Source organism: Microcebus murinus, chromosome 7, assembly GCF_040939455.1.
Source record: "Microcebus murinus isolate Inina chromosome 7, M.murinus_Inina_mat1.0, whole genome shotgun sequence".
Lineage (NCBI taxonomy): Eukaryota > Metazoa > Chordata > Mammalia > Primates > Cheirogaleidae > Microcebus > Microcebus murinus.
The window spans coordinates 73,649,831-73,666,089 of record NC_134110.1 but is presented as its reverse complement, the minus strand read 5'-3'; the positions used below and the strand labels follow the sequence as shown (position 1 = coordinate 73,666,089).

The 16,259-nt window shown below is 34.7% G+C and overlaps 1 protein-coding gene across 6 annotated transcripts in view; it reads left to right on the top strand.

The window, feature by feature from the left end:
- Positions 1-16,259, top strand: part of WWP1 (WW domain containing E3 ubiquitin protein ligase 1) — a 123,710-nt gene that overhangs the window by 84,819 nt on the left and 22,632 nt on the right. For all 6 annotated transcript variants that reach the window (XM_076005180.1, XM_076005178.1, XM_076005177.1 and 3 more), the window contains 9 exons: positions 1,256-1,430; positions 3,610-3,664; positions 3,753-3,837; positions 3,966-4,094; positions 7,052-7,127; positions 7,235-7,306; positions 9,962-10,050; positions 13,556-13,715; positions 16,071-16,204. In XM_076005180.1, the coding sequence (XP_075861295.1) occupies positions 1,256-1,430; positions 3,610-3,664; positions 3,753-3,837; positions 3,966-4,094; positions 7,052-7,127; positions 7,235-7,306; positions 9,962-10,050; positions 13,556-13,715; positions 16,071-16,204 (975 nt within the window). The remainder of the gene's footprint in view (positions 1-1,255; positions 1,431-3,609; positions 3,665-3,752; positions 3,838-3,965; positions 4,095-7,051; positions 7,128-7,234; positions 7,307-9,961; positions 10,051-13,555; positions 13,716-16,070; positions 16,205-16,259) is intronic.

The window sequence follows — 16,259 nt, the reverse complement described above, 5'->3', positions numbered from 1 at the left end:
CTATTTACATTCCCTGCAAACATTCTACCTGTACCTGGGATATATTGCTTATTGTCTTTGACATTCAGAATGTCTGTCCTTCCAGATTCAACCTAAAGTCCACCAACATGCAACACATTCAAAGTCCAGAATATTTAAGGCAGGGAATATGTTATTTTTGTGAGATATTTCTCTTTTATGGAAATTTTACTCAGGCCTTGGTCCTTCAGTGTTAAATGAGAACTTATCATTTAATGAGCATGGACCCAATAATTTCAATATAGCAAACCACGAAGTTCATTTTAACTACAATAGGATCACTAAGTTACAGTAATTCATTTAACCTGTTCATTGAGTGCTACAGCGTGGACTTTATTTTACTTAAACTGTTGCCCAAAAATTAGGCAGAGAATATCTTTTAATTTTATCTTTAACCCTATTATATTCTTTGTTAGCTCATTGTATTTTTAGTAATAAATTTTTAGAGAGAATTTAGAATTGCTTGCTGAAAGAATTCCGAGATCATTGTATAAATTAGTGACAAAAATTGCTATAGTAGATCCTAGATGTGTGGGAAAGATAGGAGTTGAACTGAACCCTGGAGGATGAGTCAAATTCTGGTTGGTTGAGAAATTGGGGAGGTCATTCTGTTCTGAGGGGGTATTTTTTAAAAGGCATGAGAAAATGAAACACATTGCACACTTGGAACCAGCTTGTAGTCGCTTGGCTCTCGTGTGCGGCCCTTGAAGGACCTAAAGGAGACGAAGTTGAAAGTGGACAGGCTCACTTTTATGCCTTGTCAGAGAGCCATGGTACTGACATGATTCCATCTGCACTTCAGGAAGGTGACTGGCAGCAGTGTAACCAGCAGGAAGGTGAGATAAAAGAGTGCAGTTAAAATCCTGAATGTGGACAGTGGCCATCGGGCAGATCGCCTGGTATATGGCAACACTCTTCAGTAAATGCTTATCAAAGAAAGAGGGAGAAAGGGTAGTCAGACTGATACTGAAACTGTTCAGTCAATGGCCTCTTTTTTAGACAGTCTTTAGAAATTATATTAGTGGTAGAATAAAAAGGTAATTGAGCTAAAATAAATAGTTTATAGTTTCATAGATTTTCTGAAGAATGTAAATACTTATATTCTTCTTAAGCTTGTTTTATCATGTCTTGGCCTTGATTTCTAAATTATTTGAATGAAGTATTTACTGCTTTTCAATTTCTTAATATGGACGGGGTTATTGTTTATTTTTATTATTGTTTATTCTATTTGTGGTAGTTGGGAAAGAAGGGTTGATGATCGTGGAAGAGTTTATTATGTGGATCATAACACCAGAACAACAACATGGCAACGGCCTACCATGGAATCTGTCCGGAATTTTGAACAGTGGCAATCTCAGCGGAACCAATTGCAGGGAGCTATGCAACAGTTCAACCAACGATACCTCTATTCGGTAATTAGCAAATTTTAAGGTGTTAATACAACTTTTTCCCTCAGGCATTTGCCCTTTTCTACTTTGATTTTTAAAAATGTTATAGGCTGTATTACAAGGTAATTTTTAGTTAATCTTTAATAAACAATTAGTATTTCTTTTATCTATAAGCACTTCAAGTTTTTAAAAAAATAGTTTACTAACATAACTCAGTTTTTTTATATTCTTATTAAAGGGTAGTTTCATAAATGCAGTTTCTTAATAAAATAATGTCTTTATCAATTCCTAGTCTTCCACCTTTAATTATAATAATTTTGTTTGCTTTAAACAAAACCATTTACCTCATGATTTTGCTTAGGGCCAGTCTTGTAGTGTTCTAGCTATTCTGATTTCCTTCCTAAAAACAACAATCTCATCTGTTTTAGCTCACCAAAGATATTCCTAGGACCAGAGGTAATTTTGTTCACAAAATCTAATGCCATCTGGAAATTAGATCAGTTGGTGATTTATTTATTGCCATAAGCAAACAGTCCATAAGGGAGTGGAAAAAATAAGCAAATGTAAAAAACAAAAGGAACACCTCTGATAAATGGTTTAATCACAGGAGATAGAAATAAGATAAACTTTAAGTACTAGGCAACTCTAGGTAGTGTTTTGAGGCAACTTGAGGAAATCCCAAATGTAGAAGCTAGCATATAGAAAGGAAATAGAAAAGAGATGTGGAAAGAAAAATAACTTTTTTCAAAATCCTGCCGCAGGTTGGCTCTTTCAACTCCATTTTTTTTCAGAGGTTGAATAATAAGTTCTTATTCATAAGTTGATCTACTTTGATGGTTATCTGTAGCCAGCAGAAAGGGAGTGGGGCAACCCTGTTTCCATAGCATCTCCAACTGCTAGTTCTTTGGTGACTTGTACAGAAATCTTTGGTAAGGTTCCATGATTCAGCTACATACAGTAAACAAGAAATTATCTAGTATGGGGTTATTTTTGATTAGACTTACCTATACACATGTAAACCTTGGGGAAACAGGGAAGAATTAGGTAATAGGTATGTATGTATCAGAAGTATGTTCTTCTGCAAATAGCAGAATCTCCTAAAATGGACTGAGGTTTAGTCATCTCAGTACAACACCAGGTCCTAGGGTAAGAGTCTAGAGCAAATACTGCCTTGGCTCAATAGTGCCATCATCACGTACCCAGGTTCTTTCTGCCTTTTTGCTCCACCATCCTTATGCTTCTTGTCTGTTACTTCAGTCATATGAAACTGCTGCTGCTGGGGTCTCACTTCCATGAAGAAAGGGAAAGGAGATTTGAAAGGGGAGATGGCTTTGTTATAGCAAGCCCTTGCCTTTTGACTTAGAAAAGGATATCTTTACCATGGCTTTTTGCCTGTTCCTCATTGGCCAGAATTGGTCATTCTACCAACTCAGCTGCAAGGGGGGCAGGGAATGGAATGTTCTTTATGGACACATTGCTGCCTCAAACAAACACTGGTTTGGTTATCAGTAAGGGGTGGAAATGGGTATTGAATATAATGAGCAGTGTCTGTTATAAGATTATATTCATCAAGATGCATATACTTTATCATTAAATTATTTTTCAGGTAATGATTTTTATATTTGTCATTATTTTAGAATTCATGATAGAATGTTTCTATTTTATTCAGAATATATTTCTAGGTTGTGATAATAACTTGTAAGCATACATAAAAATGTGTTTGTGTTTTTATGTATATATGAATATATAAAATGATACTAATTAAGATAAAAGTTTATTTCTATAAACACAATGCTAGAGTTTGATATTGGTTTTATTAATAGGCATTTGTTTTAAAGAACACTGTGATAATTGCTCTGTTTTTTAAACAAACAATATTTCCTCATTTAAACACCATAATTTTCTATATACTCTACTCCCATCTCATCTTGCCCCTATAGATTATTATGAAAAGACTAGGCATTAAAATATTGATGTCAATATTTTTAAATCATTTTAAGAAAACTAATAATTTTATCAGTTGATTGGCTCCTTTTACCTCATGACATTTCAAAAATTTTGTCTCTTCAAATTGCTATCTTCACATTCCCTTATATTTAAAAAAATTATTATAAATGTGATTCTGGCAAGTGCTTAGTTTATTTTTGCTTTTATATTAAAATACTATTATTTTATTTCTCCTCTCAAACCCTTCTCCAATCAGGCTTCAGTGTTAGCTGCAGAAAATGACCCATATGGACCTTTGCCACCAGGCTGGGGTAAGCTGATAGGTTGTTGGTAAAAATACCTGTGAGGTATATATATCTCAAATAATTACTAAATGCTATGCTCACCTTATTTTTTTAGAAAAAAGAGTGGATTCAACAGACCGGGTTTACTTTGTGAATCATAACACGAAAACAACCCAGTGGGAAGATCCAAGAACTCAAGGGTATGTATGCACTACAGCCTTAGTTGAGCCGTCTTGCATATAACTGTAGGTAGTATCAATGAACCTTGAGTCAGATGTTTTTAGTACTTAGAAAATGTTCACCTTATGATTATAACTTTATCTTTCAGCTTGCAGAATGAAGAACCCCTGCCAGAAGGCTGGGAAATTAGGTACACTCGCGAAGGTGTTAGGTACTTTGTTGACCACAATACAAGAACAACAACATTCAAAGATCCTCGCAATGGAAAGTCATCTGTGTAAGTGAAAACCTAAAGTTCTCCTTCAGTGCCGCTTGGTGAGGACACGAGGTTGATTCTCTTAATTTAGCCCTCAACGTTAGCAACAGATTTTACTTTTTGATTCAAGAAAACCTAAACAAGTAACAACCTAGTATACCTGTCTTGGCTCTGTCTTATTCCAGAATGGATGTGTAACATGTAATTCCTTAATAGTAACAATGGCAAGTATTTATGTAGTGATTACTGTGAGCCAAGGATTGTTCTTTATACGTTTATATGTTTAGCTCTTTGTATGTTCTTTAGCTCTTTAGCACTTTATATGTTTAGCTCGTTTTATCTTCTAACAGCCCCTTGACGGCAGATAGTATTATTTTCCTCTTTACCAAGTAAGGAGTGGTGTAGGGGTCATACCTGAGTGTTTTAGACCAAAGCAGTCAATCTCCAAAGTCTGTGTTCAGATATCGTAATTAAGCAGTGGACAGTTGTCTCCTTCATTGTGTTTACTCTTAGGTGATGTCTGCATCACTAAGAAAATAAAAGCAATCATAAAAGATCTTTTGCAAATTCCCACTATCACATCTTCCCACCTGCCACCATCTGTCCTCCTTCCTGGTCCTGTCAATGAACTGTCATTGCTCCTATCAAAGTCTAGCCCCTCTGCTGGTACATTAGATATCTCCCCGCCATGCACACACTTAATTGCTCCAGCAGTTACCATCTTTCTTTCCAACGTTGTCAGTTTTTCTTTCTCTATTAAATTATTCTCATCAGCTGTTATTTCTTGTAGATTAAAAAAAAAAAAAAAACTTTTCCCATTACCAACTCATTCAATGACAGTTTGTTTTTATTGCTGCCTTTTTCAGGAACACTACCTGAAAGACTTGTCTCTGTCTTGCTGTTTCTAATTTCTACCTTAAACTGACTCCAAAGAAGTTCCCCTGATACTCGAACTTGCCATGGGTACCAGTGATCTTCACATTGTTAATCTAGGGGTTGGTTTGCTATCCTGTCTTCTTTGACTTATGTGGAGCATTTGACACAATACATTCCTCTCTCCTGTCAAAAGTAGTGGAGGACACCATACTTTCTTTATTTCACTCTGCCTTTCTGGTCTTATCTCTTTCTCTATTTTTGCCAAGTCCTCTTTTTCCCCTCAGCCTCTTAACATTGAAGTACCCAGAGCTCTGTACTTATTTCTTTTCTAACTACGCTCATTCTCTTGGTGAATTTTATTCAGCGTCATGCTTTTAAAAACATCTGTCTGCTAATGACTCACACTTAGCTCAAACTTCACTTGAAATTTTGATTTGTGTAGTCAGCTACTTACCTTATATCTCCGTTGTAACTCCTTCCTCATAGCACTTATAAGACCTGTTCTACCTGTGATATTCCCCATCTTAGTTAATGGTAACAGCACTCTTACATGTGCCTGGGCCAAAAATTTTAGATTTGTCCTTGACTTCTCTTTCTCTCCTGCCTTACACACAGTCCATCAAGAATTCTAACTAATTACCTCAACTTCAAAAAATATCTATAGTTCAGCTGTTTCTCACCACCATCACTGCTACCACTTTGGTCCAGGCTGCCATTGTGTCTCACCTATAGTGGTACCAGAGTCTGTCTGTCTCTCTGCTTTCTACCCACACCTCATAAAATGTTATGTTAGCCTCCATACAGGAGAGAGACTGATGTTTTAAAAAAATTAAGTAAAACGTCATTCCTGTGTTCAAAACCCTTCAGTGGTTTCCATCTCAATCAGAGTAAAAAGCAATTCTTACGGTGGCCTAATAAGGCCATATGGGATCTGACTCCTGTTATCTCTTCAGCCTCATCTTGGTTTTTTCTCCTCATTCACTCTACTCCAACTTCATTGGCCACCTAGCTGTATATTTAGCATCTTAGGTTTCCATCTCTGGCTCTTAGCCCCTATTCACTTTGTTTGGTATGCTCTTTTCCAAAATATCTATGTGGCTTATGCCCTTTCCTTCATGTTTTTGCTCAAATGTCACTTTGTCTATGAACCCTACTCTTTTCACCCTTTTCAGAATTGCAAAATTCTCCTAACTACTCCTTATCTTTTGTCCTTTTAATAATGCTGCCCACCCCCAGCATTTTTTCCTTAAGGCAGGAGTGAAAAGACATTTATCCCCTTCTAACACACTACCTACATAGTTTACTTATTCATAAATTTCTTATCTGTATGCTTCACTAGTACGTAAGCTCCACAAAAACAGGCATTTTTATCTATTAACGAGTAATGAACGTTCTCATGTCAAGTATTTGCTATGCATTTAGTAAATGTTTATTGAAGAAGTAAATTCACTTGAATCTGAAAACACAAGACAACATTGCCTATCCATTCCAAAATGTTCCCTAAGATTGTGAAAGTTCTTTGTGCCTATTAGGTTCTCAGTCAATAGGCAAGAGACTCAGGCCCTCTCACTGTGAGTCAAATTGCACTGTAAAACCTAGATGTTATTCATTCTGCCTCTTCTCTCACCACCTGAACCATGTCACATGTTGGATGTTACATGTTGTTCCTAGGAATTTATTTTGCTTTGTTTATCTCCAGCAATATTTGTTTTAGTTTTGGGTTAGGTTTAAGATGTGGTAGAATTTTCTTCTATGTCTCTTCTTTCCAGAGCCTCTGTCTTCCTTAGATTTAAGGATGTTCAAGAATTTTCTTTGAAAATAGTTGGTAGGTAGTAGAAATATTTCATTTAACTCATTATTTTACAAAAGATCTGCCTGTATTATACAATGACCCTCTTTGTGTATGTGTGTGTCCTGTTGCCGTGATAGCCCTCATTGCTTGAACTGGTGTTGGCCCAACAAACATACCCTTACTTCTCTCTTAGCACAAAATTTTCCTATGGTCATTTGTAGGACTCTAGCTCACTCCAATTTCATAATGAATACTAAGTATTCAACTGTATTATGAATTGATACATGGTTTATTTTTGTTTTTCCTTTAGAACTAAAGGTGGTCCACAAATTGCTTATGAGCGCAGCTTTAGGTGGAAACTTGCTCACTTCCGTTACTTGTGCCAGGTACTGCAGTGGTAAATAAATCTTATGTTCATAATCATTTAGTCTTACTTTTATACAATACATATTCTATCGCTGACATGATATTATGATATTATTTTTGTTTTTAGTCTAATGCACTACCCAGTCATGTAAAAATCAATGTGTCCCGGCAGACATTGTTTGAAGATTCCTTCCAACAGGTAAGGAAGATTTTATCAGGATAAAACAGTACCGTTTGTCTCATTGTATTTTATACATTTAGAGGGAGTAGGGTTTTAGAGAATTTAAACCATTGAGAACACAGCTATAATAATGGCTACCACTTACTGAGTGCCATGTATTGAGTGATTGCCATTTACTTGACACTGACATCTTATATTTCTCATATTATTTCATTCATCCTTACAGTATCTTTTTGAGACAGTTCCTATCTTACCTCCATTTTACAGGTAAAGGTAGTGAGATGAGGAACAATCACTCTATGATGAATTTAGTTGTATACTTAACTAAAATAAAGCTCAAACAGCATTTGAAACAAGTGGATCAATTTTGACACTTCATACTTTGCCAAGAATTTACTACCTCAAACAAAAAAGTTTTGTGCTAATGCTACCAAATCAAAATTAAATTGGTAAATCCTGTGTTCCACTTGAGTAGTCCTTTAATAATTCTAATGTTTATTCTCACCTTTAAGTTTCTGTTCAAATGTCATGCTCTCAGAGAGACCGTGTCCGAGCATGCTATTTAAGATGGCAGTCCTGCTCACCTCCCTCACAGTCACACTCTAGCCAATTACGGCACTTTATTCTTTTTCATAACACTTATTGCCACCTGACATATTAAACTTCGTTTGTCTCTCTTGCTAGAATGTGAGCCTCATGAGGGCATGTACCATTTGGTTTATTGTTTAGCTCAGTTCCTTGAATAGTGCCTTGCACACTGCAGATATTGAATGATTTGATCAATGAATAGATGAGAATGTAATATGTCTACCTTTCCTGAATCATCTGCAGAATATTTAAAGATAAAAAAATCTGAATATTGTATCATTAGTTCTTTTTATCGGATGAAAAATTAGAGAATTTTCATGAAATTTCTTATTTCTCTCCAAAGTATTACAGTGAACCAAACTTATGTGTGTACTCAAATACACAGATAACACTCTGAACTCTGCGAGACTTTCAAACCCTAGCTTAATTTTATTAGTTGTTAGACTTTGTATAGATGTTAAACTGTTATCAGAAGGCTTTTCTTAGTTTGAGTTAATAAATTCTTAGCAAAGTAAGTATAAATAGATAAACTTGTTTCAAACTCTGTTTGGGTTGATTTTAGTAAGTGTACATCTAAATTCATGGTAGACTTTATTTTGCTTTCTACCCTGTGTTGGGGAGAATCATGGTCTATTTGATGCACAAGACTGAGCCCATGACTGTCTCCGATAGAGGCCTGCTGGTAAGCTGTGACACAAGCAGACCTTGTGGGTGTGGTTCTGACATACGTGTGATGGAAGTAATTTGTTTCTATCCCAAAGTAAAGACTACTTACTAGTGACCATGATGTAAGCTATTAAAGATTATGAAAATTTGATGTAGGTGTTATTTTAAACTGTACTGTTCTATATATAAATTCCTCATTAAATAAATAATTCTTTATTATAGCCGAGTTCCTTTCCTAGAAATAGAATGTGTGGTATAAGCAGGATGCAGAACAAGGTCTTTTTCCTCTAAGTGTGTCTAGTCAGAAAAATTTATAAGTCACCTGTTAAACGATTTTGGTACAATTTGCAGTTAGTGGGGAGAGAATATTTTCTAACCTTAAAAACTTTCTATGTCAAACTCTTACTTTCTTGCCACTAACCTAAAGTAGAATTGCCATTTAATAGTAGAGGAAGGAGAAAAGAATGAACAATGACCCTTGAACAGTGTAAAGTTCGGAGTGCTGATCCCTGCACAGTTGGAACTCCACCGATAACTTTTGACTCCCCCGAAGTCTTAACTACTAAAAGCCTGTGGTTGACTGGAAGCCTGGTAGATAACATAAACAGTAAATTAACACATATTTTGTATGTTATACATATTATGTATGTACTGTATTCTTACAATAAAGTAAGCTAAAGAAAAGAAAATGTTATTAAGAAAATCATAAGGAAGAGAAAATATATTTACGATTCATTAAGTGGAAGTGGATCATCATAAAGGTCTTCATCCTCCTTGTCTTCACATTGGGTAGGCTGAGGAACAGCAGGGGTTGGTCTTGCTGTCTCAGGGTGGCAGAAGCAGAAGAAAATCTACATATAAATGGACTCATGCTATTTAAACCCATGTTGTTCAAGGGTCAACTGTATATGAAAGTGAGTTAGAAAACGCTTAATAGATTGGTATATATCTTTATGTAGTTTGTTGAATAACTGGTGATTTATGTAATTGGTTGAAAAAACCAATTGATCTTTTGAGTTAAAGGCATTGTTGTATGACATAAAGAAATCTGTAATTTTTAAAATACAGATTAACACAATGACTGCCATGCAAGAGAATAATTTTTTTTTCTTTGGGGCTGTGGTGTTTTATTATGAAAACAGAATAAAAACTTCTAAAACAAAATGATCCTTTCTAATTAAATGAAAAATTTGTTATTTTTTATTGTTTTCTGTTTGTGAGTTACATGCAACTTAAAAAATGGTTTGCAGCTCCCAAGGTGAAGAGACATGTAAGTTACATACGCTTCATGAGGCCCAGGGCTCAAAACTAGTGTGAGTTAAATACAACTCACATGGTAGTTAATGTGTAAAATTGAATTGTTTTGGAAGAAAGTTATACTATATGTGTTTAAATATTCATGTTTTTGTTTTTAATTAGATTATGGCTTTAAAACCTTATGACTTGAGGAGGCGATTATATGTAATATTTAGAGGAGAAGAAGGACTTGATTATGGTGGCCTAGCAAGGTAAAATAGAAAACACATATGTGCTTTGAAATAAATATATCTCATTGTATGCAGGGAAAGTATTCTTGAAAAGATAACATGAATATATTGGGTTACATTTTTGTAACAAAAAATATTTGCACAATTCTAAGGGTAATTATTACTGCTCTTGATTAGATTGTCTTTCTGTACATTTTCTCTGCATATAAATGTAAATTTACATATATGTGCCATGTAGTACATATTCGCAGCTTCATTTGTTAAGAGAATTAATTATATAGTGTACAAAATATAGGAACCTGATTTTATTATTTTATATAGTATGGCCATCTTTTTATATCAGTACACATAGGTAGAGAGCTAATACTCTCATTTTTTAAATGGCTGCATAATATTCCATTGTATGAATATATCATAATGAATGGATCAGCATGTATAGGTTGTTTCTTATTTTTTGCTATTATAACATCATACGTTGGTTTTTATCTGTGTTTTTAATCCAATATGTATTTCTTTTCTTTGAGAATAAAGTTTTCTATATTCACTAAATATATGAACAGTAGACACTTGTGAAGCAATATGAGTGGAAAATCCTTTTGTCTTTTCATTTTTTCCCTTACTTACTTTGCCCAAACCTAATTTGGCAACAATTTATTTTTTAGCAAAGCACTTTAATCAAATCTTTCTTTAAAAAATTAAACTTTTCATAGAAACAAACTCTCTTTTAAACTCATATTTCACAGGTGTGCAGAATTATAAAATCACAGTTTTAATACAATTGGCAAAAAGATGCAGGACCAAGCACAACTGATGGGAACAGATACACTATATTATGTGTGGGATTATCAGAGTTTGTTTATATTAGCCTATATCCTCATCTGCAGTGTTATTGAACTTTTTCAGAAAAGAAACACTACCTGCCACGATAAATGTTTATATCACAGCTATTGTGAATTTATCTCAATTTTAGAAATGTTCAGACATTAAAAAGAAAAGTACACCTTAGAAATGAGGAAATACGGTATTATTTTTACAGTGTCTGTCTTTATAACATTTACATTCTTGTCTGAACTCTTATTTGCCTTAACTGTTTGAATCTAGTTTTATATTTTGATGGTTTTAATACATATAGCCAGTTCCTCTATGCCATGATTTTTTTTAATTCCTAAATTCTTTATTTGATTCATGTATTGGTGGGCTAGATTCATCATCAAATGATTTGTTCAAGAATTTACAGGGGTGATATATTCCTATTATCTTTACATGTTTGAGAATGTTTTCTATTGTATATAAACAACAACTTCATTAGATATAAATTTCTTACATAACACTTGTTTCTCCAGTACTCTGTAAACATTGCTTCACTATTTTCTAGCATTGAATGTTAGTACTGTGAAGTGTGAGGCCAGCCCCTTGTAGGAAACTTTTTTTTCTCTGGGTGCCCACACAGTCCTTTTTCTTGAAGTTCATTAATTTCATTGTTGATTGTTTTATATCTTTTTTTAGGAACATATTAAGATCTTCTTTAATTTCAGGGAAGTTTTCTTCTATTATGTCTTTGAATATTTTTTCTGTTCCATTTGTTCCATTTTTCTTCAGGAACATCAATCATGGGTATGTGGAATCTCCTTTGTCAGTCTTACATGTCTGTCATCTTTTCTCTGATCATTTTTATCTTTGTGCTTTTTTATTTTGTTTTGATTTTTCTCAAGCCTACCCTCATGTCACTGTTTGCAGTACTGCCCTACGTTTTGCCGCTTCTAATGTGATTTTTCTTCATTAGTGGTTTTACTGTTTTCTTCATTTTCTTCTCTAGGCTCTGCTAGTTCATCTGTTGTCTCATAATTTTTTCAACCTCTGTGTCACTTTGGTTTATTTGAGAGTATAGAGAAGGATATGTTGAAAGTTAATTCTTCTACCTCTTGCTAGTTAGAAATTTTTCCATCTTTTCTGCTAGGATCAGGGTAAAGGTTAGGTGCCATGTTATAGCCATTCTTCTTTTGAATTGATTCAGTTTTCTCTGGGCTGCTGTGTACTAAAAGTAATCTGAAGCATCTGGAGAATTTATTCCTAGTTTTTGTATGTGTATCTAAACACATTCTCACTAGATCTGCTCAGTCCTTTTCCCTAGGTGCATGTCTTACTTCAGCCTCATCACAGAGGGAAGTCACTTGGGTTCACTGTTATGTTAGGACTGGACTTAGCTGTATGAATTGGTGTTTATCATTTCTTGGTTGCTTTTGTTTAGGGACTCCCTTCTCTACCCTTCAGGCAGTTCCAGGAATTATATTTTGAAAGCTTTAGAAAATAGTTTGTATACAGGCTGCCAGGACAGATCTAGCTTGCATAGAGGTGGCTCCATTCATGATTTTAAAATTGTGTAAATTACTTGGTAACACCCCAAATCACTAGATTATACTTAAGAATCAAGATTTCTGGCTTCTCTTTAAAAACATTAGCTCTACATTCCCACCTTCTCATGTGGCATCAGTTGACTGAATCAGAGTAATTGTTTCCCCTTAGATAGAATGCACTCTGTTTCATTCCAGTTCCCACCACTGCTCAGTCATTGAAGGACTATGAATGTGCCTAAAAATTCTTCTTCCTTAAAGCCAATAATTTTAGTAGGAATATAATGAGGAATGGAGGATTGTGGCTAAGCAGAGAATGTGAACACCATCCAGAAAATAGAGAAGGAAGCCCCTTATATTCCCTGATCATTATAAGCATTTGAGTTTGGAACCCTAGAAATTGCTGCTGAAAAGAATCCTTTGCAAATTCAGTTTATTTTGTAGTATCTTTTATCTAGTTGGATTTCATATATTAGACTTTTTTAAATGAGTCAAAATAGGTGGTTAAAAAGATTGGTTATCACATCTAAAGATTTCACCCTTTCAATTTTATTTTCATTTTTGTTGCATTGACAGTAAAATTGAAACTGTTCCATAGCAACACTACTGTGTATCACCAGGAAATATATATTAAAACCTATCATATATAGATCCTAGAGTGCATATAAGAGTTAAGGATACAAAAAAAAAATACATAAAGACATGACCTTTACCTTTGAGGAGCTTATATCTGGTGGGTGGGCAGGTCATGTGTATAAACATGAATAATGTGAGGTTGTTACCACAAAGTATTAAATGACTAGTACAAATACACTGAAAATTGCTTCAAAAAACTGCTAACATGGGATTTAAGCTGGACTGAGAAAAAGTGAGATCTACGTAAGTTCAGTTTAAGTTGAAGAGACATACCCTAGGCAAAATTATGGTGTAGAAATAGCATGTTATATATGATTAACAGTGAGCTTGTAGTTTGGCAACACAAGAACTAGCTGGTAACTCTAAATGGAGAGCCAGATCATAGAAGAACTTAAATGGAGGGCTGAGGAATTGGGCAGTGAGTTGTTAAAGGCTGTTGAACAGAGGTATGATGTATGTATGGGTATATTTAAGATCAGTTTGTGAATTCACATATATATGTGAATGTTAGAAAATAATCCTGAATTACTTTCTTATAGAGAATGGTTTTTCTTGCTTTCACATGAAGTTTTGAACCCAATGTATTGCTTGTTTGAGTATGCGGGCAAGAACAACTATTGCTTGCAGATAAATCCAGCGTCAACCATTAATCCAGACCATCTTTCATACTTCTGTTTCATTGGTCGCTTTATTGCCATGGTGAGTTCTTGACTTTAAATTATTTAATTAATTTATTTAAACTTTGCTTTCTTCACAAATATTTCAGAGGACTTATTTTGTTACCAAGGAAGTTTTCTTAGGGAGTGTCAAAATATAGTTAATTTTTTTGAGTACTTGTATGAAATCTAAGATTATGAATATGAGGATTATTTATATAGTCGCTTAGTCTTAACTTTCATTTTATAAATTAATTAGTATGACAGCTTTTCTATAAAAGGAAAATCTGAGGTATCTAATAATTGCATTTGATTAATGTTTTTGGATTTTTTAGAGCTTTCCAGAAGCCCTTGTGAAACTACAGTCTTTTGAGAAGTGTTTGTATTTATATATTTATTTGTACTTTATTATTTATTCATTTAGTAAATATTTATTGAGAGCCTACTATAATGCCAAGCCCTGTTCTAGGCACTGGAGATAAAAAAAAAAAAAGACACAGTCCGTGTTCTCAGGTATCTAAATTCCATTAGGTGGAGACAAAAACTATGTGCTAAGGGAAAGAGAGTGTTGCTTTCTTATATAGCATGGTTGGAGGAGGCCTTACTGATGGGCGACCCCGGAACAGAAACATGAAGAAAGCGAAGGACTGGATTATGCAGATATCTTGGAGAAGAACATTCCAGGCATAGAGAACAGCGAAACAAAGGCTCCAAGAAGAGCATTCTTGATTGAGAAAGAGACCAGCATAGCTGGAGCAGAGTGTATGAGACAGAATGTAGTAGGAAATGAGACTGAGAGATAGTGTGTGTAAACTTTAGGAAATTCGCGTAAGAGTTTTGAGTAGGTGCCCCAGACTCCCAGCAATACATAGCTTATAAAATATATAATATTTTAGTTTTCATGATTTATGCTGTTTACTTACTAAGGGCTTTTTGCCTTTAATATAAGGAATATGGGAGTAATGACCTTGGTAGGAGAGGAAGAGATTCATTTAATGCACATAGAAGTAATAGAAAGTTTATCCATAGTAAGAGTATATGGATTCAGATGCTAGTAGTGAGCAGATGTGGTAGAACACAGAAAAGTTCTCCTTCATTGCTTCTGTTTCCTCAGTGAAATTGGAAGTAAGATCATTAGCTCAGAGTAAGTTGTGGGAAGAAGCAAGTATTTGAGCAAAGGAGGAATAAGGATGACATAGATCATCTAGGAGAGTGGGTAAGTTGTGAATGCAGTAGGGAAATATGATTACCAGGAAATACAGCAGTGGGGAGATAAGATTGTTGGTCATGAATCAGCTTGGTTGTATATGAATTTCTAGGATGTTCTACTGCCTAGGTGCAGACATTGAGTAAGCTGAGAGTTGAATTTAGCTAAGTTTGAGATTTTGCCAGAAATACATCTGGGGAGGCAGGATTTGAAGGTCAAGTATTCAAGGGAGTTATTTTAATGATTGACAGTAGAATCTAAACTGAGTAAGGGGAGAAATAATTTCATGAGGGGGTTGAGGAATAGTGTTAAAGTAATAGATTCATTGGATTTTTTTTATTTTATATACTTATTTAGTTATTTTTTTGAGACAGAGTCTTACTCTGTTGCCCCAGCTAGAGTGCCGTGGCATCAGCCTAGCTAGTCACAGCAACCTCAAACTCCAGCGCTCAAGCGATCCTCCTGCCTTAACCTCCCAAGTAGCTGGGACTACAGGCATGCATCACCATGCACGGCTAATTTTTTCTATATATTTTTAGTTGTCCAATTAATTTATTTCTATTTATAGTAGAGACAGGGTCTCGCTCTTCCTCAGGCTGGTGTCGAACTCCTCACCTTCAGTGATCCTCCTGCCTCGGCCTCCCAGAGTGCTAGGATTACAGGCCTGAGCCACCGCACCCGGCCTCACTGGATTTTTTTAGATCCTCAAAATTTCCAGGAGTCTGAGGCTTCCTGTGGTGGCTGTTGTAAATAGTAGTGAAGGCACATCAGGTTAGTCTTGAAAATTTCAAGTAAGAAAGGAATGGACGAGGGGCCTTTCCAGGTGTTCAGGGCCCTTCCTAAGTTCTTCATCCAATGAGGTTAATTTAATTTATAAAATATTTATTTATAAAACATTTAGGAAAAGTAAGATTGATAATAGAGGTCCTTTATCATCCTGTTCACAGCTTTTGATAGTACATAATATGGTTAAATGTTTGACCTTAGTGAAATAGAGTTTTTTTAAAAATTCTGATTTGTTTTTCATGCTTAGCATTTTACATAATATTTTAGATTTCATGATTTATGCTGTTCATTTACTAAGTGCTCTTTTTTTTGTCTTTAAAACATTGTGATTTCTCTGTGTTAATCTCTATATAAGAAATTGTTATTTTGTGGATTTTAAATAAAGTTTTTTGTTTTTCTTGACAGGCACTATTTCATGGAAAGTTTATTGATACTGGTTTCTCTTTACCATTCTACAAGCGTATGCTAAGTAAAAAACTTACTATTAAGGATTTGGAATCTATTGACACTGAATTTTATAACTCCCTTATCTGGATAAGGTTTGAGATTTATTTTTTCAATAAGGCATTTTCTTGAAATCCATTTATACATTTT